The sequence below is a fragment of the Triturus cristatus genome, chromosome 12 (genome assembly GCF_964204655.1).
Source record: "Triturus cristatus chromosome 12, aTriCri1.1, whole genome shotgun sequence".
Taxonomy (NCBI): domain Eukaryota; kingdom Metazoa; phylum Chordata; class Amphibia; order Caudata; family Salamandridae; genus Triturus; species Triturus cristatus.
Genome location: NC_140595.1, coordinates 812,250,836 through 812,274,766, shown reverse-complemented (window position 1 = coordinate 812,274,766; position 23,931 = coordinate 812,250,836). Strand labels below are relative to the sequence as shown.

The following is a 23,931-nucleotide window of genomic DNA, read 5'->3' as shown; positions in this document are numbered from 1 at the left end:
CCTCCCCCACCACATCAGTCTACTAACACATATGAATTTCTGTACTTTCAAGATGGCCACCAGGTTGAGTCATCCATCGTGTCACACACCACGGAGGCCACCTTAATATATGAAAACATGGTTTCCTATATTTCCATGCTCGCCACCGCGTTGCGAAGTTGCATCCTGCGTTTTATTTCTGTACTTTAAAGATGGCCACTGTTCTGTGTAGCGTGGTTACTTTATGTTGCGACACACAATGTGGCAGCCATCTTCAGAGTACATAAAACAATGTCTTCTATAGTTTTAAGAAGGTCTGTGACCCCTACTGGCTTTGCCAATGCAAGCACATTTTAAAACATCGTGCGTTGCCAAAGCCAATAGTGAGACCACAAGGCATTGTTATTTTCAATGCTGGTCTGTGCAAGAATCCTCCCTTTGGAATGCACTAACCTTTCAAAACTGCTCTTGAACTTCATGAAAAAGCTGAAGCTTCCTGCTTTTGGTTAGGTTTTGTGTAGACCATCGGAACAGGATGGGCGATAACAAAATGCTACCACTCATTCAAACATGAAAGTACCCCTTACCAGACTCTCTCGAGTCGATTTCTTCACGAAATACGTGGATCTATTTTCTGTACTGTTAAAGAGATCACATTAGATTATTTTTATTAATCTCACAAACATTTTTTCATAGATTAGGAACGCTGCAGTACCAATGTAGTGCTTTGAGACAATATCTAGAAAAAAAAACGTGCAGCACTGCAGAGGAGCGACGTATGTGTTGTAACTGAACCCCGGGGAAATCATGCTAAAAAAAACGTAGTAGTTACATTTGTAAAGCTCTTAGCCGAGACAGCTTCTAGGCACAGGCCATAATGACGCAAGGGCTCACGGGAGGCGAGAAACACTCATCTGTTGTATGTGCTAGGACTGTTTTCTAAAGTTGCTAAGTCACCAACTGCGTTTGACGTTATTTGGAATCGTTGTCGAAGCTCAGAAGGTGGCATGCGGGGGCGCCGAACCCCAAGCGATGCTCGACAGCGCAGTACACCCCCTTAGAGGGCAGGGCACCCCCTTAGGGTGCAGAAAACGAGGTTCGCTCTGATGCACTGGACTCGCACCGGGCAGAGGTCATCCCGCTCGGTGCTGCTGCAGCCGCCTCTGCGGGTCGATAAGTGTCACGAGTCCAAAGAATTTTAATGTACATTTTGGGTGTCGTCAGCATACGGCTTGATCGTGACCTTGAAGGGGCTGAGTGGACGGAAGAGAGGGAAGCAGACACAACGGAGGCAAGGTGGGGGCGGGCAGCCCTGGGGCACCCCAGCTTCCATCAGGGTGGAATTTGAGCGGAGGGACCCAACCTGGGGACAAAAAGAAATTAAAGTAGTCCGTTGTACCTGCTCAGGCCTACTCCCCGCCTCCCACTCCATTCACCCACCGCAGCTGCAGAAACAGCCACACTCACTCACAGGAGCGGTGCGGGGGTGGGCAGTGGCATGCCAGTAGAGAGGGACTCTCCTGGACCGGGGCGGGGGGCGAAAGCACCATGGTGCTCCCGGGGATTCCTTCATCAGTACAGTGTGCAGAGGGGACAGGCCCTTCTGCCACCCTTCTACCCACAAGGCCATGCGAGAATCAAGGGAGAGTACCACAGCTGGACTGTTCGTGGCAGGTGTTTGGAGGCCGCTGGTGGGCGGGGGCACACATACGAGCATCTCCGTGGCACCATGCCCGCCTCTTCCTCCCCACTGTGTATTTGGAGGTGGCTGGGAGACTGAACCCCGGCCACAGGAGGGAGGCAAAGAGGCTGAACAGGGTCCTGGCTGATCCGTAAGGCACAGGTCAGGGCCCCATTTTCAGTTTTTTAAACTTATTTTATGGGGGTTTCGAAAATCACATTTAATATACATTCCGTTGCGATGTTGCATTCATTCTTCAATAGTGCTTATCAACATTCAAAGCTGCTTCATATTTATTCGATTTTCATATCTAATTTTACACATCCCCATCTCAGTAACACATTCCTTTATTACCCACCACTATCAACACCCACCCCCCCCGCCCCCAGCAGACTCCAACATCCATTCCATATGCGTGGCTATCCCAAATTGTAACTAAATAGATCGTCATGACCTAATTCCCCTCTTCCACCCCCCTCCCTCCTCCGGCCCCTCCTCCGCCAGATTCCAGTGTAGGGACGCGCTAGTGGTTCTTCTCTACAGGCCTACTTCTCCCCCCCTCTACCTGTGGCTCTGGTGTCCCCCGTGGGGACCTCCCGGTAGGGGTCGTTCGCCCCCCAGGTTAGACCAGGCTCTTATAGGCTATTCTGCATTCTGCCCATCAACTGTTGTTTTTGCATTTGTCACCCCGAGTGGGACGGGTATGCCCAGACGTCGGTCCCGTGCTCTCCATGCCACTGGAATCAAGCTATCCTGGCTGAAGAGGTGTGAAACCCCGAAACCGGTCCTAGGATGCTTGTTTCCAGTCCAGGGAGGACCTGGCTTGGCAGTTCGGGCTGGACTGTTCCCATGAGGCACAGGGTCAAGACTGATTTACATATGGCTGGGTCCAAACTGGAATGGCATGGTGAGCAAAAAAAACGATGGATTTAGGCCCAGATCTCTGTACTGGGGTGAATGTATGACATTGTTCTGCATTCTGTCCATCAATTGTTGTTTTTGCACGAATCCCTTTCTTGGCATATCTGAGAAGAACCCTACCCTCACAGTCCACTTATTTTTCTAATTCGGCCCTCCAAGAGAGGCTTTTTTGGTCTCTCTGGGGATTTCCAATGTCTCCTTATTCGCGAGGGTTAGCGCTAGATCCTGAAATCGACTGGTAACCCAATTCTTAGCATTGTGTGGGAACAATCCCAATAGGCAGTGGGCAGGATCGCCGATCTATTGTCTCCCTAATAGTGGTTGTTACTTCTTCCCAAAACTCCTGCAATTCAGGGCATGTCCACAACATGTGGAGTAATTCCGCACCCACCTCCCCTCATCTCAGGCATTTCGCATCATCCCTCTGGAAAAACGTGTTGATCTTCCCGGGAGTGAGGTAGGCTCTGTGCAGTATGGAGAAGTTAATTTGACGGAATCTGGCATTTCTTGAGGACTTGGGGATCCCCTCGAATATATTTTCCCAGGATTTATTGTCTATAGCGGTATTCTGGTCCTCTACCCAGCTATTCCAAAATTTGGACAGTGGCTGCGTCGAGTCTCTACTGAGTGCCGCATATAGGCCTGTGACTGGTTTAGTTCTACCACCCCCAGTGCCCAAGTGGCATGTGTAGGTGGTTCAGCGGGTCCCAGTTTCCAGTGTGCTCTAATTGCTGCCCCTAGTCCAGCGGGTAACAAAAAATGCCCCATTGGCAGCTCATAGCTCTCTGAGGTCCTCAAATGGCATGAATTCTCCCCCGCTGTACAGTTCGCCTATTCTTGTTACTCCTGCTGTTTCAAAATCTTCCAGTCCTATCCATCTTGTTCCACAAGGTAGCACCCGCAATGCCATCAGGGGAAGGTCAGGTGAGTATGGGAATATGGTCTTTGTTTTTAGGAGAACTCGTCTCCAGCATCTCCTGGCTATCATGACCAATTCAGTATCCTCAGGTGTGTCCCCGCCCTTACCCAACAACAACTTCCACAGAAGTCCAAGGTCTGGAGCACAAGGGTCTATTTCTCGGGTCGTAGATTGGAGGTCACCTATCCACCTTGCCACCCATTGAAGTTGGGCCGCCAGATAGTATTGCTCAAAGTCCGGGACCGCGAGCCCTCCCTCCTGTGTCGACCTGTGCCCCATTTAAACAACATAAATATAGAGTGTAAGTCCGCATGCCATTTCGGCGGTATCCATATTGGAAGTGTTGTAAACAAAGTATAAAAATCTTGGGAGCGCCACCATTTTCGGGAGAGCCACTCTCCCAACTAATGAAAGCGGAATTCCACTCCAAAATCCCATGCTTGTCTTTAAGGATCTCAGGGCCTTACCCAAATTACCCTCAAATATGTCAGTTTGGGTATGATAAAGTTTCACCCCCAAATAATCCAAGCAGTTGGGTTCCCACGTGGGTGCCCCCAGTTCCGCCAAAGGGACCCCGGCAGCCGTCAACGGAAACAATTTGGACATACGCCAGTTAATCTTCAGCCCTGACAGTTCTCTGAATTCACCCATCACCGTCTTAGCATCTCGTAAATCTTCCTGTGCATTGCCCAGAAAAAGCAACAGGTCTTCCGCGTAGAAGGCAATAGTGTATTTTAGCCCGTAATTAGAGGTCAGGTCCCCATGTTTGAGATTACCTGGCACTGTCGCTTCAGAGCACGGTTTCTGGGTGAGCCTTCACACGGGGGGGACAAACACGCCTTTGCACTGTTTATGCCACTGCGCAGAGGTGGAGACACAGTGGTGGAATTAGATTGAACCAGTGATGCAAAGACCGCCCACATCTGGGACCTCCTCTTCCTGTTCAGTGCCCTGAGGGGCTACGCCTGTGCTCCCTGAAAGAAAAACACCACCTCTCTCTTTGAGCATCCCAGAGCTGCTGCAAAACACTATCTTGACTTGCAGTGTACAACAAGCATTGGCAAAGCCAATAAGTCACCCTACAGGACAGCTATAAGCTTTGTCAGTTTCTCGTAGCCATGTTGTACAGCAGCACAGCTGAAAGTTAGGGTGAAAAAGTGCTATGACACGCACAGCGCTGATCAGGCGGGGCAATGATCTGCTTTCTTATTATGGGATTATTGTCTGCTTTCACACAAAAAAGTTGAATTATCTTATGTCTGAGTTAAGTTCACTGTTTTGGCCCCGCATGAAGACAGCACCAAAAAGGCCACGCAGAGCAGGGCATGCAGTGCAGTTTGAATCATCTTAACACCCATTGTTGTAACTTTTTAGCACTTTTTTTCTGGCAGGACAGGAGGGGTAAGTAATGAAGAGGGAGGAGGATGGGATGCAACCACAGGGGAGGGGCAGACCGCACATGCAACAATGCAGCAGGCCGGTGGAAGCAGGAGTAGAAATGCAGGAGGGGGAAGAAGGAACGGGTTGCAAGTAAAAGGGGAAAAAAAGTACCTCTGAAAGCAGAGAGCAGTGGGAGGACACTGGGATAAGGGAGGCAGTACTTGGGCCATGCTCCAGGATAGAGACAAACACATGAACAGGAAGTGGAGTCGGCACATGCTGACCAAAGAGAAGCAAAGAAGTGAGATCGAATAAGTCAACCAATGGTAAGCAAAGGGCTCTAAGCCCCTTAAGTAAAAAAAATATCTTGCAAGTTGGTACTTAACTAAATTTCTTGTGATACTGTAACTCTGCACCCATCTGGCCAGTCCTAGAACCATGATCCCCTTTAAATTCCTGCACTGCAACTGTTTCTGACATTAGCTCTTTCCCAAAAGCTTGCACTGCTCTACTGTAATCTATGGCTGTGTCCTCAACTGTGATTTGTGGAAAAACGTGCCTGCATCCCACTGAGGATGTTAGAATGCGTCAAAGGCCCTGAGAACAACATCGTTTCCTAATTGTGGTCATACATGCAATAGTTATATCATCAATTCTAGGTGACCCATTTTTACAGGTGACTTCAATGGTATCCCCTCGTCACTGGATTCAGAACCAAGGGCCTGATTAGGATGGCGGTCGGACCACCAACGACAGGCTGTCGGTGGCGTTCTAACCACCATCCAGCATAATGGTCCGACTGCCGCATTAGGATGAGGTCAGTCCGACCGTTGCGGTCGAGGGACCGACCAACATTTCCGGCAGGCTCAAGGAGCCAGTCAGTTGGATCATAAACCCTACAACAGAGGCGGTGCCTGAGCAGGCACCACCATAGGGATTATGATGTCCCATTCCGACAGTCTTTCCATGGCGAGGGAAAGAAGCGACAGAAGGGTGGGAAGGAAAAGAAGCAACAGAAGGGTAGGAAGGAAAAGAAGCAACAGAAGGGTAGGAAGGAAAAGAAGCAACAGAAGGGTAGGAAGGAAAAGAAGCAACGGAAGGGTAGGAAGGAAAAGAAGCAACGGAAGGGAGGGAAGGAAAAGAAGCAACGGAAGGGAAGGAAGGAAAAGAAGCAACAGAAGGGAAGGAAGGAAAAGAAGCAACAGAAGGGTAGGAAGGAAAAGAAGCAACGGAAGGGAAGGAAGGAAAAGAAGCAACGGAAGGGTGGGAAGGAAAAGAAGCAACAGAAGGGTGGGAAGGAAAAGAAGCAACGGAAGGGTAGGAAGGAAAAGAAGCAACGGAAGGGAAGGAAGGAAAAGAAGCAACGGAAGGGAAGGAAGGAAAAGAAGCAACAGAAGGGTGGGAAGGAAAAGAAGCAACGGAAGGGAAGGAAGGAAAAGAAGCAACAGAAGGGTGGGAAGGAAAAGAAGCAACGGAAGGGTAGGAAGGAAAAGAAGCAACGGAAGGGAAGGAAGGAAAAGAAGCAACAGAAGGGTGGGAAGGAAAAGAAGCAACGGAAGGGTAGGAAGGAAAAGAAGCAACGGAAGGGTAGGAAGGAAAAGAAGCAACGGAAGGGAAGGAAGGAAAAGAAGCAACGGAAGGGTGGGAAGGAAAAGAAGCAACGGAAGGGTAGGAAGGAAAAGAAGCAACGGAAGGGTAGGAAGGAAAAGAAGCAACGGAAGGGTGGGAAGGAAAAGAAGCAACGGAAGGGAAGGAAGGAAAAGAAGCAACGGAAGGGAAGGAAGGAAAAGAAGCAACAGAAGGGTGGGAAGGAAAAGAAGCAACGGAAGGGTAGGAAGGAAAAGAAGCAACGGAAGGGAAGGAAGGAAAAGAAGCAACAGAAGGGTGGGAAGGAAAAGAAGCAACGGAAGGGTAGGAAGGAAAAGAAGCAACGGAAGGGTAGGAAGGAAAAGAAGCAAGGGAAGGAAGGAAAAGAAGCAACGGAAGGGAAGGAAGGAAAAGAAGCAACGGAAGGGAAGGAAGGAAAAGAAGCAACAGAAGGGAAGGAGAAAAAGAAGCAACAGAAGGGAAGGAGAAAAAGAAGCAACAGAAGGGTGGGAAGGAAAAGAAGCAACAGAAGGGTAGGAAGGAAAAGAAGCAACGGAAGGGAAGGAAGGAAAAGAAGCAACGGAAGGGTAGGAAGGAAAAGAAGCAACAGAAGGGAGGGAAGGAAAAGAAGCAATGGAAGGGAGGGAAGGAAAAGAAGCAACGGAAGGGTGGGAAGGAAAAGAAGCAACGGAAGGGAAGGAAGGAAAAGAAGCAACGGAAGGGAAGGAAGGAAAAGAAGCAACGGAAGGGAGGGAAGGAAAAGAAGCAACGGAAGGGTGGGAAGGAAAAGAAGCAACAGAAGAGTGGGAAGGAAAAGAAGCAACAGAAGGGTGGGAAGGAAAAGAAGCAACAGAAGGGAAGGAGAAAAAGAAGCAACAGAAGGGTGGGAAGGAAAAGAAGCAACAGAAGGGAAGGAGAAAAAGAAGCAACAGAAGGGTGGGAAGGAAAAGAAGCAACAGAAGGGAAGGAGAAAAAGAAGCAACAGAAGGGTGGGAAGGAAAAGAAGCAACAGAAGGGAAGGAAGGAAAAGAAGCAACAGAAGGGTCGGAAGGAAAAGAAGCAACAAAGCCAAGAAGAAGGTCATGCATATAACCACATAATGAAAACTAAAGAACCCAATCAGATACCAAGAATTGAGTTGGCAGAACTGAGTAGATTGGGTGTGGCTTACCCAGCATGGAGAAGACAAAGTCCTTGGCACTGTGAACCTCCAGCGCCCGCTGATCGTCATAGTCGCGCATCTCATGCTTGCCGAACTCTTGGACCAACTTGTTGAGGTCTTCGATGCGTGCCGCTGAGCGGAAATCTAGGTCCGTCAGCGGCCGGGCCAGTGCAGGCTTGGAATTTATTGCTGCTGTCCCAGAGGAAGCCATGCCACAGGCCTGAGGTGGTACCTCACGTTCAGACGCTCCTGTAGTGCGAGGCTTTTTGCCAAAATGCCTGCATGTTGGCACAGAAATTTATTGGAACTGCTCCTGTGGGAGGGGAGAACAAGAGGGAAGGATCCGTGAACGACTAATCACTCGTTCAATCACATAGAACCTGTCCTAGTGCAAGGCTAGATACTAACACTAACACAGTAACAAAAGAGGCAATTGCCGTCAAGCAAATGAATGGACATATACAAAAGAAACACGCATGTAAAACCAAATGTATAGATACACACACAGGTAAAGTACTAATATTTTAACTTATGTTAAAAGAAACTTAAGAAATTCACTGAGAAAAAACACTAAGGTTAAAGTGGATGGTGGACTTATACGTAGGTCTTCTAATAATAAAAGAACCCAGAGTTTTAAACAAAACACACAAAAAAAACCTGAAATTAATCAGTTATATGTAACGTACATAAGTATAATTGCACTGCTGTAGATTTAAGAATCAGAGATGTAATATGTGCAGTCATAAGCAGCTCAAGTTACCATTGGTGATTATATATATATATATATATATATATATATATATATATATATATATATATATTTTTTTTTTTTTTTAAATTAGTTATTTTTTTTAATAGAAGAACTATGTATAAGTCCACATTACCCTTTACTTTTTTGGGTGAATTACAAAGGCTTTTTTAACACGACATACAATCTTAATATCTTACTTTGAAATTGTAGCCTATTCAAATTAAAAGTGAGCTACAGATAATGTATGACATCTGCAGACATGATATGGGAGAGCACACTTAATCGAGTGACTTGTTGTCCCCAATAGTTTTGGCAAAGAAACAAATGGGAGGGTCATGCATGTGTGTCAGTGTACGATGACTGAAATAGGCTATTTGAGTTGACAGTCATCCTCGCCCAAATATAAACCAAATTATATAGGAACATGGTAAAACGTTAGTAGCACAATGTGCATCCCACAACTTTCCTATTCAGCATGATTCATTTCATTTAAAAACATTAATATTGGCCTAATGGCCATATTTCTTCTGTGGCAATCTATTTTCCATGGGTTGATGCGTGCAATTCATGACAATGGAAGATGCATGGCCTTTCGTCTTCTTGGAAGATGTTCAGCGGCTGGTCAAAGAAACAGAGAGTATTCGGAGAAACCTGAAGATATCCGATGCTTCAGGCACAAGAAACAGGTTTTCTTTATTTATTTCTTTTTAAAGTAGCATACTTGAGACACTGCACAAGTGCAAGGGCTTGTCCAAGAAGCCTGGCCGGTTTCCCAGTAGACGCATACCATTTACAACAGCTGCTTTGTTTTCTCTAGAAGTTTAGGATTTGTGGCACTGTTGTTAAATAAAGGTAAGCCTGTATGTGTGGGTATGTGGAAGCTACAGAACCGGGGTGTGTGTGTTTATAGAAAGGATAGGAAGAGAAGCAGAGTAGAAATGGGCATTGGCAGGGGCTCTGAGGCGGGTGGTAGGAAGAGGCAGTCACAGCTGACTAGATGAACTGCCAACATGCCAAATATTGCTCTGCCAAAAAACAAGAAACCAGGGATATTGTTGAGGTGCAGAGCAAAAATGAGGCATCAATGGGAAGGGGGACTGGCCGGCAAATGAAGATGCATGTGTCACAAGGTGGTCAACTCAAGTTAATGAATGAGTTTTGATACGCTGCAGAGAACAAGTTGGTGTTAAGATCCCGGGCACCGCCGCTAGGTTCAAAACCGGTCTTTAGAGCCGTGTTGTAGGCCGAAGAGAACCCCCAGATGGGGATCAAAGCAGGGGTACTCATAATAACTTGTTTATGTACTGAATTCCATAGTGTAATTCTTCATTTTATAAGTGATCAAAATAATAGTTATCATACAATGTTAAATTCAATTTACCAACTCTGGAAGGATTTAGGGCAGAGCTGGTCTTGCTGGAATTGACGGGAGAACCACTGAACTCACCGAGGCATCTCGCCAGCCTAAGAACTAGGAGTGGTTTCCACCAAAATGTTTCCATGTTGGAAGCGAGTGGGGATTTGAGGGTTTCTCTTAAGAGGAAGAACCAGACAAGAAGAACAGAAACAGACAGACAAATTCTCTGGTAAGTGGGATGCCCTTTCCCTGGGGTCCCGGGGAGACCTTCCTTGCGTTCAACAGCTGTATCCATTCTGCATGTTCCCTTCAATATTGAAAGGGTGGGGCATTAAGAGCTCCCTCAATCTGAGCTATGCCAGTTACTAAGGATTCCAGTTCTGGGACATCCAAGGACTTGGTCTGGGGTGGGAGGTGGGGTAGGGACGCTCTGCAGATACACAAGGAAAGGATGCTGTCCGATTAAAAGAAGTCTCTCTAGAGAAGGTTGGAAATGCACGCCCAACAAGGGCAGGAGTAGAACACTTTCCAGGGTGAGAAAAAAAGGAGAGTAGGGAACGTGAACATGCACTCGCTCAGCAGATCGGAGCAGGAGCAACTATACATGTGTAGATTTGCTACCTGAAAATGGAACTGACAAAAGTTTGCCAGGAGTACGGTTTCCAGGTTATTATGGAAGGTCTTGTGAATTCCCAAAACTCAAGAATCTGCACCAACACACCGACATATTTTGTAACTCTCTTTAAGAACTGCGCTCCTAATGTATTTTCATAACCCATTTTTCTTCATTAGTAATCTGTTCTAGGTCTTCCCTTTCAGACAGCTTGGGCTGTCTCAGACTTTGTTTCCAAAGAATTCATTCATAAAATACATACACAAAGGGACTTTAACTCAGCGGACTTCATCTATTGATCGTTTAAATTATCATACACATTTTGCTCACACCCATCCCAGTGTACAGCCTGGGGCAAAGGGTCACCGACTGCACAACCACCCCCCCCCCCCCCCCCTCCCCAGCATATTATTTACATCTGCCTAAAATAGGTTCTCGTCAGTGACAGGACTGGCTCGAAATTAGATTTTATTAAGGTTTTACAGTTAAATAATTCTAAATTTGCCTGTGGATTGCATACCCAGTTAGATGGTGACGGGCTGTCTCCAAATTCCAAATGTGAAAGTTCGAAACATTTGTTTCATCATCAAAACATATATAAGAACATTTGCGATTCCAGTACAAACAGACAAATCGTTCCATTTAAAATCGAAAAGAATGCAATAAAATTAATTTATATATATAAAAAAAAAAAATGCAAAACGAATTATCCCCTACACTAACTGCACTGTACGTTCAATTGCCCCAATGATGCGGATTGAAGCTGTCGATCAGCCCTTGTGGACCCAGTGGGCATAGCTGGACCTGTGGCCCCTGCCGCCCCGCGCCGGCGGCAAGTAAGAGCGGGAGAGGGGAGGCCGCCGCCGCCCCCAAACTCGGGCTGCCCAGGGGTAACATTTTGCAAACTTGTAAACATGTTTTTTTACTGTCAGTGATGCTTGCTAAGCCCACTGCATTTCCATAGAGCACCCCCTCTAACAGTAAAGTATTTGCACTAGTGAATCTTATACACAAGTTTGCACTACTCACCTGCACACGTGGATATAAAAACTGGCCTTGAAGGCAGACCATCACCTACGATAGATCCACACTATGGTATGTGATGGAGTCGACGGCCAAGGGGTCTATGCTGCAGGCGGTCGAGTCTACTGGTCCAGAGGCCAAAATAAACATGAAAACTTGCTGTTCTTGGCCTCAAACAATAGGACCCGGGAGTCAGGGATGCCACAGCTGTAAGCTCGTAAAACCAATGTGAAAAGGTGGGTTTTTAAATGTGCAGAAATTATGGCTATTATGAGGATGTTTAAAATTATTTACCGTGGAAATAAGCTTTGGGGACTGGTCACTGTCATGATGCGATGTGCCAAGAATCCGCCCAGCTTCATGCTGAAGGACCAGTTTTCCATCTGGCGGTGGTTGGTGCCGCTGGCGAGGAGGATGGACTTGGTCTTGGTTGGGTTCAGTGGGGGGCAGACACTTGACATCCAGTATGCAATGAGTATTTGAGATGATGCGTTCTTATTCTTGGAGCTTTCCTATGGAGTGGTTTGTCATTTACATACTGCAGAAGCTGTGGTTGACTCGAGAGACTCGAAAGCCCGGAGAAATTCTTAAATGTATAGCTTTAAGACCAGAGGTGAGTGAAAGGGTCCTTTAGGGACTCCTCCTGTGACTCAAGTCTGGAGATGCCACTGGGCTGAGAAACAAATACACAGAGCCAGTAAAGTGCCCAGGCGGGATATTCAGTAGTAGTGAATGCAAATAAGAGACCAAGCTGGACCAAGAGGTGGTGGGTACCATCATCTGTGACGAGAAAAGGGTTCAGTCTATAACCGGGGCAGCGGCGGTCTCGGATGCAGCATCGCCTGAAACTGGACTGGTAGACGCGGTGGAGGGCAATGTAATTTGGTCTTAAAATTGGATGGGGGCTAGTTTCTCAAATATCGTCCTGAGGAATGCGTGTGTACTGGTCTCTAGTTGGTGAGGTTGTCAAGGTTTGCTTTTTCAGAAACAGAGTGGAGTTGCGCAGGTAAAATGTGTTAGGAAAGATACCTAGTGTGAAGGAAGCATCGATTGTTCAGGAGGCGTGAAAGTGCTTGGCCACAGAGCTACTTCACAGCACTTCATGGCAGACTATAGTGCACGTGTGCTAGCTTTAGGAGTCTATGTCAAAAAGGGTTTTTGCAAGCTCATTTTAAAGGAAGTGCACTTTGGTGTGTTGGTTGGAGGGACAGGTTGAAGAGCGGAAGCTCTCTTTATGTTGTCAAAATGGTGCCTTTTACCAATTTGTATAAAAAATAACAAAATAAATAAAAAATAAACGATTGGCTGCACTTGTTGATCGAGTTAGGGATCAACGGTGTCGGGAATCTGCGTGATACGTGTTTACCCGCTTGAAGATGCCTCTACGCCTGTTCGAGGTTTGGAAATAGTTGCTTTAAGTATGGGAGAGATTTCTGTCTTGTGAGGTCATCTTGCACTTGTTTGCATCACTTCGTTTCTCACTTGTTGACACCTAGTTTGCATCTGAGGACTTCTCTCTCTATCAGGATGTGCAGGGCTTTGGTTTAATAGAGTGTAGATCTGGGGGCGCGAGCCCTGAAACCGCGCGTCGGGGTGATGGCACGAGTCCAGGCACCTGCAATCACCAGGGCAACGTAGCCTTGCTTGAGTGTCAGAAGTGACGCCGTGGAATGGGCTCTTCTGCTGGGGGACTTTATGTTGACCCACGAGCATGGACAGTTTTAGGGGGGCAAGACATTGTAAGTCCGACTAGTAAAGCTTGTATGTGGTAATGGTGCCTGTGACGTTTTTAGTGCGACTTATGGCAGATTGAGTTTTAAATAACATGACGACAGTGTCTGTACTTCGTCGTGGGATGTATTTGAGACTGCTGAAGCAAGGATGCTGGTGTCTGAGGGGTCCTCAGAAGGGCCCCTAGGTAGCGCCTGAGGTGGCATTGATCGGGCAACTCTACCAAAATGCAGGAGGCGGGTGGTTTCTATGACCATAGGAACAATAGTCTTCAGCCTGAAACGAACCGGTGCCCTCTGCATTCACCTGGCATCTCAGGGGGTTGCAAGGCGGAGCTAGCCCGGAGAGGATTTAAGGCAGAGACAAGCAGGTTACACAGAGATCAGTCTGGTAGGCGTCCAACGGCCTGGACGATTCCATTGGCTAGTAGAGCGATGCTGCGAGTTACCGCATTTCCCGTGTGTTCCCTTCACAGTACACTAAAAAAAGCTATTTTTTTTAAATCATTACATCGACAACGTGCGAGTAGATGTGAATATGACGCGACCAGAGGGACCAACGGCCTTCATGTGATGAGCGTCTCTTTCAACCAGTCCTGGCCTTCTACTCAACATGACGTTGGGCTCTTGAGGTGGTAGTTGTGTTACTCGTGGAGTGTGTGGGCCCGAAAGTGCCAGCATACAATGCACCATCATATAAAACGTCAGGACCGATAAATGATGTCGCACAACAGCTATGGCTGGCAGATGCCCGTCACAAAGCAATCTCAAAGACGACTCATAGAGCGCGCCACCACAAGACGTCTCTTGGCGCTGACAGACAGCAGCTACATCAGGATGGAGCAGAAAAGTTGGGCAAGTTTTGATTTTTTTCCTGAAGAGCCGATGGGATTCGGTGGTGCGTGGCTCTAAGGGGAGAGCGTGCCGCAGCCTTGAAGTGGGCACTTAAGCTTCTGAAATGGAGACATGAGGAATCATTTGGGTGGAGAGTCGAAGAGAGCCCACAGCGGAGGAAGCCCTCACCCTCTGCAGAAAAACAAAGGCCGGAAGAGAACTGAGGGTTTGTGAACCAGACTTCCAACGCTACCCTGGCGGGCATAGGGAGTCATTTTAGGATAGGGGATGCACAATAAAACAACAAGGCCGAGGTGAGAAGAAAATCTGCCCGATCCCGAATAATTTGCAGCCCATGGGGAAGGGGCATTTAGAGGCAGAGTAGAAGGGCAGCAATAGAGTCTGGAGCATATCGAGGCCATAATACCTCACAGGGCCAATCGAACGCAGGGTAGCCGAAGATGTGGCAACCCCACCTGAAGAGACCTGCGAAGCACCCAGGGCTCTCGCCACAGGTGTGGGACGAGGACACAAATCTGAGGGCCAGGCGACTAGAGCTCCTTAGAAAGGCACTCCTGCCCGGAACCATCATCTCAGTCATGTCCAATCAGCTTTAACCAACGTCTGTCCAGCCAATCCTTCACTTCTACCAGACGGTTACTAGATGGTCGTCCAACAGAAAAAGAATTTAACTACAATGTGGATGTGAGAGAAGTTGGAACCCTCAAGAGTGTGCAAGGGAGGACAAAGGCTGAAGGTCACGATTGGTGGGTTAGTGAGAGGGTGTAGATCCCTGGGGGACTACGCATCGGGGTACCATGTACTCGAAGAGGAGAGAGACTAACGTCATTCTTTGGAAGAGGAGAAACAGTCCTATTCTGGGCCTGAAATAGCACAGACACTAAAACGGACCAGACGCGCTGCGTGGTCGGCAGGTCAAACGCTGCGGAAAGATCTGGCAAAATCAGGACATTTACATTGTTGAAGTCAGTGGCAAGTCGCAGTGCGCCATGGGTGGTAAGCGGTACTCCTTTTAGCATGGGTGACTACCACCCCCCTAATGTGAATGCCAAGGCACTATGAGCCTTCGAATGAACACTTCTGCTGCTCCAGCTCAGCCAACCAATGGCCAGTCGCCAGGTGCCGACACAAGCCTCAGATGCTCTTACGAGAACCTGGGACTTTTCCGTGGTCGCACCAAAGAGTCCCCCCTGCTCCTCCCTGGACAGGTGAAGCTGCTGCCCCGTCCCAAGGCTGTTCATATATAACAATCCTGCTGAGCTGGGCACTCCAGGACGAGAACACCACGTGATGCGCAGGAAGACGCAGAGATGTTACATAAATAAAGCATCGTCTATTCTTAAAGGAATAACACCGCCTGGACATGTGTTTATTGCAAGTCTTGACTGATTGAAGCAGTCTCGCCCAAATCACCCACCTAGAGGGAGTGAACTGCTCCACTTGAAAGACGTGGAGAGACTTCGGAGCACAGGGTTCAGGGTTCGATCCCCGGCTCCGGCGGCAGCTCAGCTCAGCACCATGTGACTCTGGGCAATAGCTCACTTAATTTCCACGACGGCCCCCACCGCCTTGAGACCCGTAGGGGTGAGTAGTTCGCGCTTTACAAATACGGATTTATTTATTTATTTACTTGAAAGACGTCCTTAGCAGCCCATGAGCCTGGAGCCGCCCCTCGCTCCTGTGGCTCCATGGACAAGGGTTGTCAAACTACCCTCGAGTCCCGCACAACTGCCGCAGTCAGATGAACAGAAAGGATACCCTTGAATCCCTGAACACCGCCTTCTGGCGCTGGGTACCCATTCAACGCACTGCTTTCTGGGACATGTAGGCCTGGCTCATCTCAATTACTATTCGGGCTCAGGGTCTGGATTACAATGGTTTGAAAATGGGCTGCGATGTCAAGTCGTCGATGATATGTGGGGTGGGGTGGGGGTGGGGGGTAACCTGGTAAATTTGATCTAAAGGCATCAGGACTTTCAAATTGAAGGGTTTTATACGGAACCAACATGCTCAATATTCACTTAAACCGTCCACCTGTTGCGCAACGAGTCCTCTGCAGCCCACAGTGTGATCCTGGGCAAACACCTGTGTCTCCTTGGTAACGCAAGGTCATTAGGTAGCACCAAGTGGCCTTTCAGTTTCCCTCCTAACACGTCCTGCAGGCGTGTTCCTGCTGCACCGCAAATGAACCAGTTGGACTAAAGTTCACGATTACAAACGGTTTTACAGGAAGTCGAGTACGGAAAACGTGGCGTCCCTGGCAACATGGCGTCACTGGTATCACGGCGTCACCTGGTAACAATCCTCTCTGTAATGCACCGCGAAGAGCAGAGGAACCGGTTCTACACCCGGGACGAATAGTTCACACAGTCCTGTCTTTACTCTACATTCTGGTACTTGTCGCATTACTTTCCACACTGTAAATACAGAGCACATGCAAAGGGAAGGAATATGTCTAGATGAGCTCCTGAGGCAGACGTGTTCATGAGCTACAGAGACAAGAGGTGTAGGTAGAAGGAAAAATGAGATGGGCTCAAGATTAGGCACCCTTGGACTTCATGAGATACAGAGACAAGAAGTGCAGGGGTTAGAAGAAAGAGGCATGGGGTGGCGTCACCACGAGGCAACCTTTGTATTCATGAGATACAGAGACAAGAAGTGCAGGGGGCATGAGATGGAATTGAGACTAGGCACCCTTGGCATTCATGAAATACAGAGACAAGAAGTGCAGGAGAGTTAGAAAAAAAGAGACATGAGATGGAATCAAGACTAGGCCATCTCTGTACTCATGAGATGGCTATACAGGAAGTGTGAGGGTAGACGAAGAGGCCTGAGGTGGATCCGAGACTAGGCAGATTTGTGTAGGGGGTAGAAGAAAGGGGCACGAGATGGAATCGAGTATAGGCACCCTTGGTGTTCATGAGATACAGAGACAAGAAGTGCAGGGGAGTTCGAAAAAGAGGCATGACGTGGAATCCATAATAGGCACTCTTGGGGAGTTAGAAGAGAGGGCATGAGATGGAATTGAGACTGGGCACCCTTGGTATTCATGAGTTACAGAGACAAGAAGTGCAGGGGGGTAGAAGAAAAAGGCATGAGATGGATTTGAGAATGGGCGACCTTGGTATTCATGAAATACAGAGACAAAAGTGCAGGGGGGTAGAAGATATGGACATGAGATGGAATTGAGACTAGGCACCCTTGGTATTCGTGAAATACAGAGACAGGAAGTTAAAGAGACAGGAAGTGAGGGTTAGAAGAAGAGACCTGAGGTGGAATCGAGACTAGGCGGCCTTGGTATTCAGAGAGACAAGAGTAGCAGGGGGTTAGAAGAGGCATGAGATGGAATCGAGACTAGGCACCCTTGGTATTCATGAGTCACAGAGACAAGAAGTGCAGGGGAGGTAGAATAAAGGGGCACGAGATGGAACCGAGAATAGGCGCCCTTGGTATTCATGAGTCACAGAGACAAGAGGTGCAGGGGTTAGAAGAGGCATGGGGTGACATCACCACAAGGCACCCTTGGTATTCTGCAGCCGGAGGCGGACCCATAAGAAAACTTTGGCCCCTGCACTCACTACTTCAAAGACACCCACCACTGCAGAGAGGAAACGCACCCCCATGGTCACCACCCCTTTGCCGGATGCAAAAACTACAGAAGCCCTGAAATGCATTGTGAGAAGTTGGCCTGGCATATGCTGGTCACTAGTTATAGTGGCCACCTTGCACCAGTCCAATTCGACTCTTAAGGCGATAGGTTAAAGACCACCTTTAAAGAAAGCTATCCTAGTGGTAGCTGTGGAGAGCGGCCAAGTCTTGAAGGAGTGTTAAGCTTATTGTTTTACCATGGATAACCTCTTGAATGACCAAATGAAAGAGTAGTCCACACAGGTATATATATAAAATATATGTATTTATTCTAAGAATAATCCCACTAGTCTCTTTATGAAACTGGAGGTAAAGATACAATTCAAACAAGCATTGATAGTTACAATAAATAGCACTGGAATCATAGGGTCCCAGGGGGGGACCAAACCATATATTAAAAAAGTGGTATAAGAACCAAGACAATTCTGCTGACCGTGCCTAGGGCACTTAGGGTCGCTGTCCCCTTACGAAACCACCCAAGGTAGTGAGGAAAGGGGCCCACGGGAGACGCGTGCAGTGGTATAAACTACTGTCGAGATCTCTATTAAACCCTATGGAGAATGCCACGGTTGGAAATTGCAAATATCTAGACACTTCTAGCAGGAGTTCAAGTTCAGCAGCTTAGAGTTAAGCTCTTGGAGGGCCCACACCTATGACAGTACCGAGGTACCACTGTTACCTGCCCCAGGGAAGCCGGGTGCATAGGTCGTTTTCGATGTCGGGTCGCAATCTCGTTTTCAATGGAAAAAGGTGAAGGACTGCTGCTGGCGTGATGCGTCGTCGAGGTCGTGCAGATTGAAGATGTAGATCTTGAAGAGAAGGACCTGAAAGCAGAGGGGACAGAGTCTGGGTCACGGCACAGTGACCAGGGGGCTCAGGTGAAAGAGCCCTTCAATGTTGGGTGCTTCCAGGTGGAAGATGGGTAGCTTGGATCAGCAGCCACAGGGTCCAGGAGGCTTCAAGGAAGGTCAGCTTCTGGAGGGCGACTGTCCCACGAAGGATGAAGGCCGCTGCAGTGTTAGTGTCCGGATTGGATCCACTAAGCCTTGGCAACCGCAACCCACGCAAGGATCACAAAACAGCTACGGTGCAGACCCACGATGTCTGAGCAAGGTCTCCAGCGAGGAGACTGTAGAGCAGGCGTGGAGCAACCAGGGGAGCCCTTTCAAGTGAAGATTGACCTCCGCTAGCGCCCACCAGTCGAGAGACAAGGGACTGCGGGATGCAGCAATTTTGCGTGCGTAAAGATGCGCCCACGGGTCGCCGGAGCGGGCTAGGGCATCGATCTTTGGCACAGATGATGCTGAGAGGTTGGCTCAATAATGGGCCAAAGCACAACTTGCCCACTGGTCGGGGTCGTGTGCTGTGCAAGAGGTGGCCGGTGTCCTGGGGTATTGGGGATCTCGGCACCCACGGGGTCCACGGTGCTGATCTTTGCTGAGCACACTCACTGGCCTCTGGGATGCTTGGAAACCCACCTCAAGGTAGGCAGAAGTCTTCGATGTCCGTAGGAGCAGCGGAGTTCCAACCGGGTCACTTGCAGTGTTTCAGGTGCCTGCCAAGCAGGGGGGTAACTCCTTTACGCCAAGGGAGATTTCTTCATTCAGCTGTGCGGCAGCAAGTCGAAGGTTCAAGTCTGTGAAGTTCAATATTAATCTGAGGCTCTGGGGACCCTGCACCCACCTTTATTTAAGGATTAGGGGAGTGTCTAAATCAGAGCCCACCAATGAGAGTTCAGGCAGGAAAGGGTGGCTACACCCTCTCCTCTGTGTGTTTTCCTGCCTGGGCAGGGGACAGGATGCCCCTGAACCGGTTTGAGGCGGTGTATGCAGAAGTAGGCACTGGAGAAGCCTATGTGCAAGTCTGAAAGACATCCTATGGTGCACCCACCCAGTTCCAATCCACATAGTCTGTCCGGGGAGGTGGGAGCACCTCCCTGCAACAAGATCCCTATTGTCCAGCTGCCGTGGCTGGAGATCTGCCCAGCAACAGGCAGCCAGAGTCGTGTGGGTGGCGGGTAGCATCCATTTTGTACTACGTGTGCACTTTTAAATTGGGGTCTAAAATCTGCCGCTTTTACCATATCGCCCCTCTAGCAGGGGGGAATCATGCCCTCACTCCCATGGTTAGATTGGGGGTATGATTCCTACATGTTTGACACCAAACACGACATGGTTCTGTGCAGCCACTCAAGTTATCACGCTATCGCGATTACTTATAATGCGGTTACAAGTATATGGTATGGCTGCACTGCAAACAACCCAGCAATAGTTTTACGAAGGTTGCAGAGGGGCCCTACTCAGGTAGGGGTTCCCCCTCACACATATCTCAGCACCCTGCCTTGGAGGATTAGCAAGGCCTGCCTTAGGGGTGACCTATGAGGATATAGGTGTTGTATTAAGTGGGATACAGGATACCTATATCCCTGTAAGGGGTGAAAGCACCACCTTACCCAGACTACAGTAGTGGTCTGGCGGTGTCAGTTTGTATGGCGGTCCCAGGGGTGGCACAATAAGTGCTGCAGCCCCTGGTAGGCCTCTGAGGGACCCATGCCCTAGGTACCTAGGGTACCATCTACAAGGGGCTGATAGGGTGTCCTCAGTACCCAATTGATATGTACCTAGGGTACTCACATCAGTTTAGAGAGGAAGCAGATAGGCTGGGGTCCTGGATGGCAGGGCCACAGCCTGGCTAGAGTCAGAAAACAGTCAAAACATCAGTAAAAAGTTGGGGGCAACTATGCAGTCGATGCCACTCTCCTACATAACCCCCCCCCCCCCCCAAACGCAGGGACATTAAACTAACCTTGACCATCTGAGTCTTCATGTTCTAAGTGGAAATATCTGGAGAGGCCATCTGCATTGGCATGGTTGCTCCCAGGTCTATGTTCCACTGTATAGTCCATCCCCTGTAGGGAAATGGGCCACCTGAGTAGTTTGGGGTTTTCACCCTTCATCTGTTTTAGCCATAGGAGGGGCTTATGGTCGGTTTGAACAATGAAGTGAGTGCCACACAAGTATGGCCTCGGCTTCTTCAAGGCCCAGACCACAGCAAAGGCCTCCCTCTCAATAGCTGACCAACGTTTCTCTCTGGGGATCAACCTTCTGCTAATAAAAGCTACTGGTTGATCCTGGCCCTCTTCATTCAGTTGTGATAATACAGCACCTACCCCCACCTCAGATGCATCAGTTTGAACTATGAATTCTTTGGAGTAGTTGGGGCTTTGGATCACTGGAGCAGAGCACATGGCCTGTTTTAGGTCATCAAAAGCTTTCTGACAGCTGACAGTCCACTGAACTTTCTTGGGCATCCTCTTAGAGGTTAAGTCATTTAAGGGGGTCACAATGGATCCATATCCCTTTACAAATCTTCTGTAATAACCAGTCAGGCCTAAGAAAGCTCGGACCGGAGTCTGGGTGGTTGGAGCAACCCAGTCCATGATGGTCTGGATTTTGCTCTGTAGTGGTTGAAACTGGCCTCCACCTACAAGGTGACCCAGGTACACAACCTGACTCTGCCCTATCTGGCACTTAGTAGCCTTGATAGTGAGTCCTGCCTTTTGCAGGGCTTCCAAAACGTTCCTCAGGTGGATCAGGTGATCTTCCCAGGTGGAGCTGAAGACAGCAATATCATCTAGATATGCTGCACTAAAGTCATCCAGGCCTGAGAGGACTTGGTTCACCAACCTTTGAAAAGTGGCAGGTGCATTTTTCAAACCAAAGGGCATTACAATAAATTGATAGTGCCCACCAGGGGTATAAAATGCAGTTTGGGCTTTTGCAGATTCAGCTAACCTTATCTGCCAGTAGCCAGCTGTCAGATCAAATGTGCTCAGATATTTGGCTGAGGCCAATTTATCTATGAGCTCATCTGCTCTGGGAATGGGATGTGCATCAGTCCTAGTGACTGCATTGAGTCCTCTGTAGTCTACACAGAACATCATCTCTCTCTTGCCATCTTGGGTGTGAGGTTTGGGTACCAGGACTACTGGGCTAGCCAAAGGGCTGTCGGAGGGCTCAATAACTCCCAATTCCAACATCTTTTGGATGACTGTCCTTATGCAGTCCCTGACATGGTCAGGTTGCCTGTAGATCTTATTCTTCACAGGCAGACTGTCCCCAGTGTCCACTTCATGAGTGCACCAGGTGCTCTGACTTGGAGTCAGTGAAAACATATGCCTGAATGACTGGAGAACTTGTCTGCAGTCAGACTGTTGCTGGGCAGTGAGGCTGCCTGCCAAGGCTACACCATCTACTGACCCATCATCAGGGTTGTGAGAGAGCAGGTCTGGGAGAGGGTCACTCTCCTCCTCCTGTCCCTCATCCGTTGCTATGAGCAAGCCCATGTCAGCCCTGTCCACATATGGTTTCAGTCTGTTTACATGAAGTACCCTGTGGGGACTTCTGGGAGTGCCAAGGTCCACCAATTAGGTGACCTCTCCCTTCTGTTCCAATATGGTATGGGGTCCACTCCATTTGTCTTGGAGGGCTGCTGGGGTCACTGGCTCCAACACCCATACCTTCTGTCCTGGCTGGTACACCACCAGTACAGCCTTTTGGTCATGCCAGGCTTTTTGCAATTCCTGACTTGCCACAAGGTTTTTTGTCGCCTTCTTCATGTACTCAGCCATCCGGGAGTGGAGACCAACTACATAGTCCCCAATATCCTGTTTAGGGGGCTTGAGAGGTAACTCCCATCCCTCCTTCACTAGACAGAGTGGCCCTCTGACAGGGTGACCAAACAAAAAAGTTAAAAAGGGCTGTAACCGACCTCCTTCTGTGGCACCTCCCTGTATGCAAAGAGAAGGCAGGGCAGAAGAACATCCCATTTTCGCCTAAGCTTTTTAGGGAGCCCTTTGATCATACCCTTTAGGGTCTTGTTAAATCTCTCAACAAGCCCATTGCATTGAGGGTGATAAGGGGTGGTGAACCTGTAGTTAACACCACACTCCTTCCACATTGCCTTGAGGTAACTACTCAAAGTTTGTACCTCGGTCAGACAAAACCTCCTTAGGGAAACCCACCCTGGAAAAGATTCCCAGGAGGGCTCTTGCCACCACAGGTGCTGTGATGGTTCTAAGGGGATTAGCTTCTAGGTACCTGGTGGCATAATCCACTACCACCAGTATAAACCTGTGCCCAGATGCTGTTGGTGGGTCAAGGGGACCAACAATGTCAATCCCTACCCGTTCAAAGGGAACCCCCACCACAGGTAGTGGTATCAGGGGGGCCTTTGTGGACTTACCTGCCTTGCCACTGGCCTGGCAGGTAATGCAAGAGCTACAAAAGCTCTTACAGTCCTCACTCATCTGAGGCCAATGAAAATGAGGGACAGGTCTGTCCCAAGTCTTATTTTGGCCTAGGTGTCCTGCTAAGGGAATATCATGGGCTAGCGTGAGCAGGAAACCCCTAAACTTCTGAGGTATGACCAACCTCCTGGCTGCACCAGGCTTGGGGTCTCGACCCTCAGAGTAAAGGAGTCCATCATCCCAATATATTTTATGGGTTTCACCAGCATTCCCAGCAGCCTTAGCAGCAGCCTGCTGTCTGAGGGGTTCAAGAGTGGGGCAGCTCTGCTGCTCCAGGCTCAAGTCTGCCCTAGAAGGTCCCCCTGTCCCCAAAAACTCAACCTGATCAGGTTCAAGTTCATCTGAGACAGTTCCTTCTTCAGGTGTCAGATCCTATTCTGCTACAAGAGTCTCTTCAGACTGATCCTGGGGGGAAGGCACTGCCTTACCCCTGCTACTCCTCCTCTTGGAAGGTCCTTGGTCCATTTTTCCAGGATCCAAGGCCTGTTCAGTTTCTGTCAGCTTAGCTTTTGTCCTTGTCCGGGCAAACACTTCTGCAGGGATACCCAGCATTGCTGCATGAGTAGTCAGCTCCACCTCAGCCCATGCAGAGGTCTCCAAATCATTCCCTAGCAAACATTCTACTGGTAGGTCTGCACTCACCACAACCTTCTTTAGGCCAGTTACCCCTCCCCAAGAGAAGTTAACAACTGCCAGAGCATGGTTAGTACTGACATTGCTCGCATTGGTCACCTGGTAAGTTTCTCCAAGTATAATTTGGCTAGGGTCCACAAGGTCCTTAGTCACCATGGTGACACTAGCCCCTGTATGCTAGAGACTCCCTTCCATTTATTCTAGGCTGTTGTTTGTATTTGCCCAGACCACTGGGGCTCACAAATAGGGACAGGTCCCCATCACAAACCAACACAGCCTGAGTAGGCATTCTGACTAGGCCAGAGTCCTCTCCAGATCCCAGGGTAAACCATACTATACAATTGTTCTGTGTACCACCACCTATAGCTGGACTAGGGGGAACAG

The 23,931-nt window shown here is 48.7% G+C and overlaps 1 protein-coding gene across 1 annotated transcript in view; it reads right to left on the bottom strand.

Annotated features, from left to right (window-relative positions):
• The window catches only part of TMEM102 (transmembrane protein 102), a 43,213-nt gene that overhangs the window by 10,046 nt on the left and 9,236 nt on the right, over positions 1–23,931 (bottom strand). Inside the window, exon 2 of the mRNA XM_085636760.1 lies at positions 7,639–7,942. Coding sequence (XP_085492886.1) covers positions 7,639–7,840 — 202 coding nt within the window. The 5' untranslated portion in view covers positions 7,841–7,942. The remainder of the gene's footprint in view (positions 1–7,638; positions 7,943–23,931) is intronic.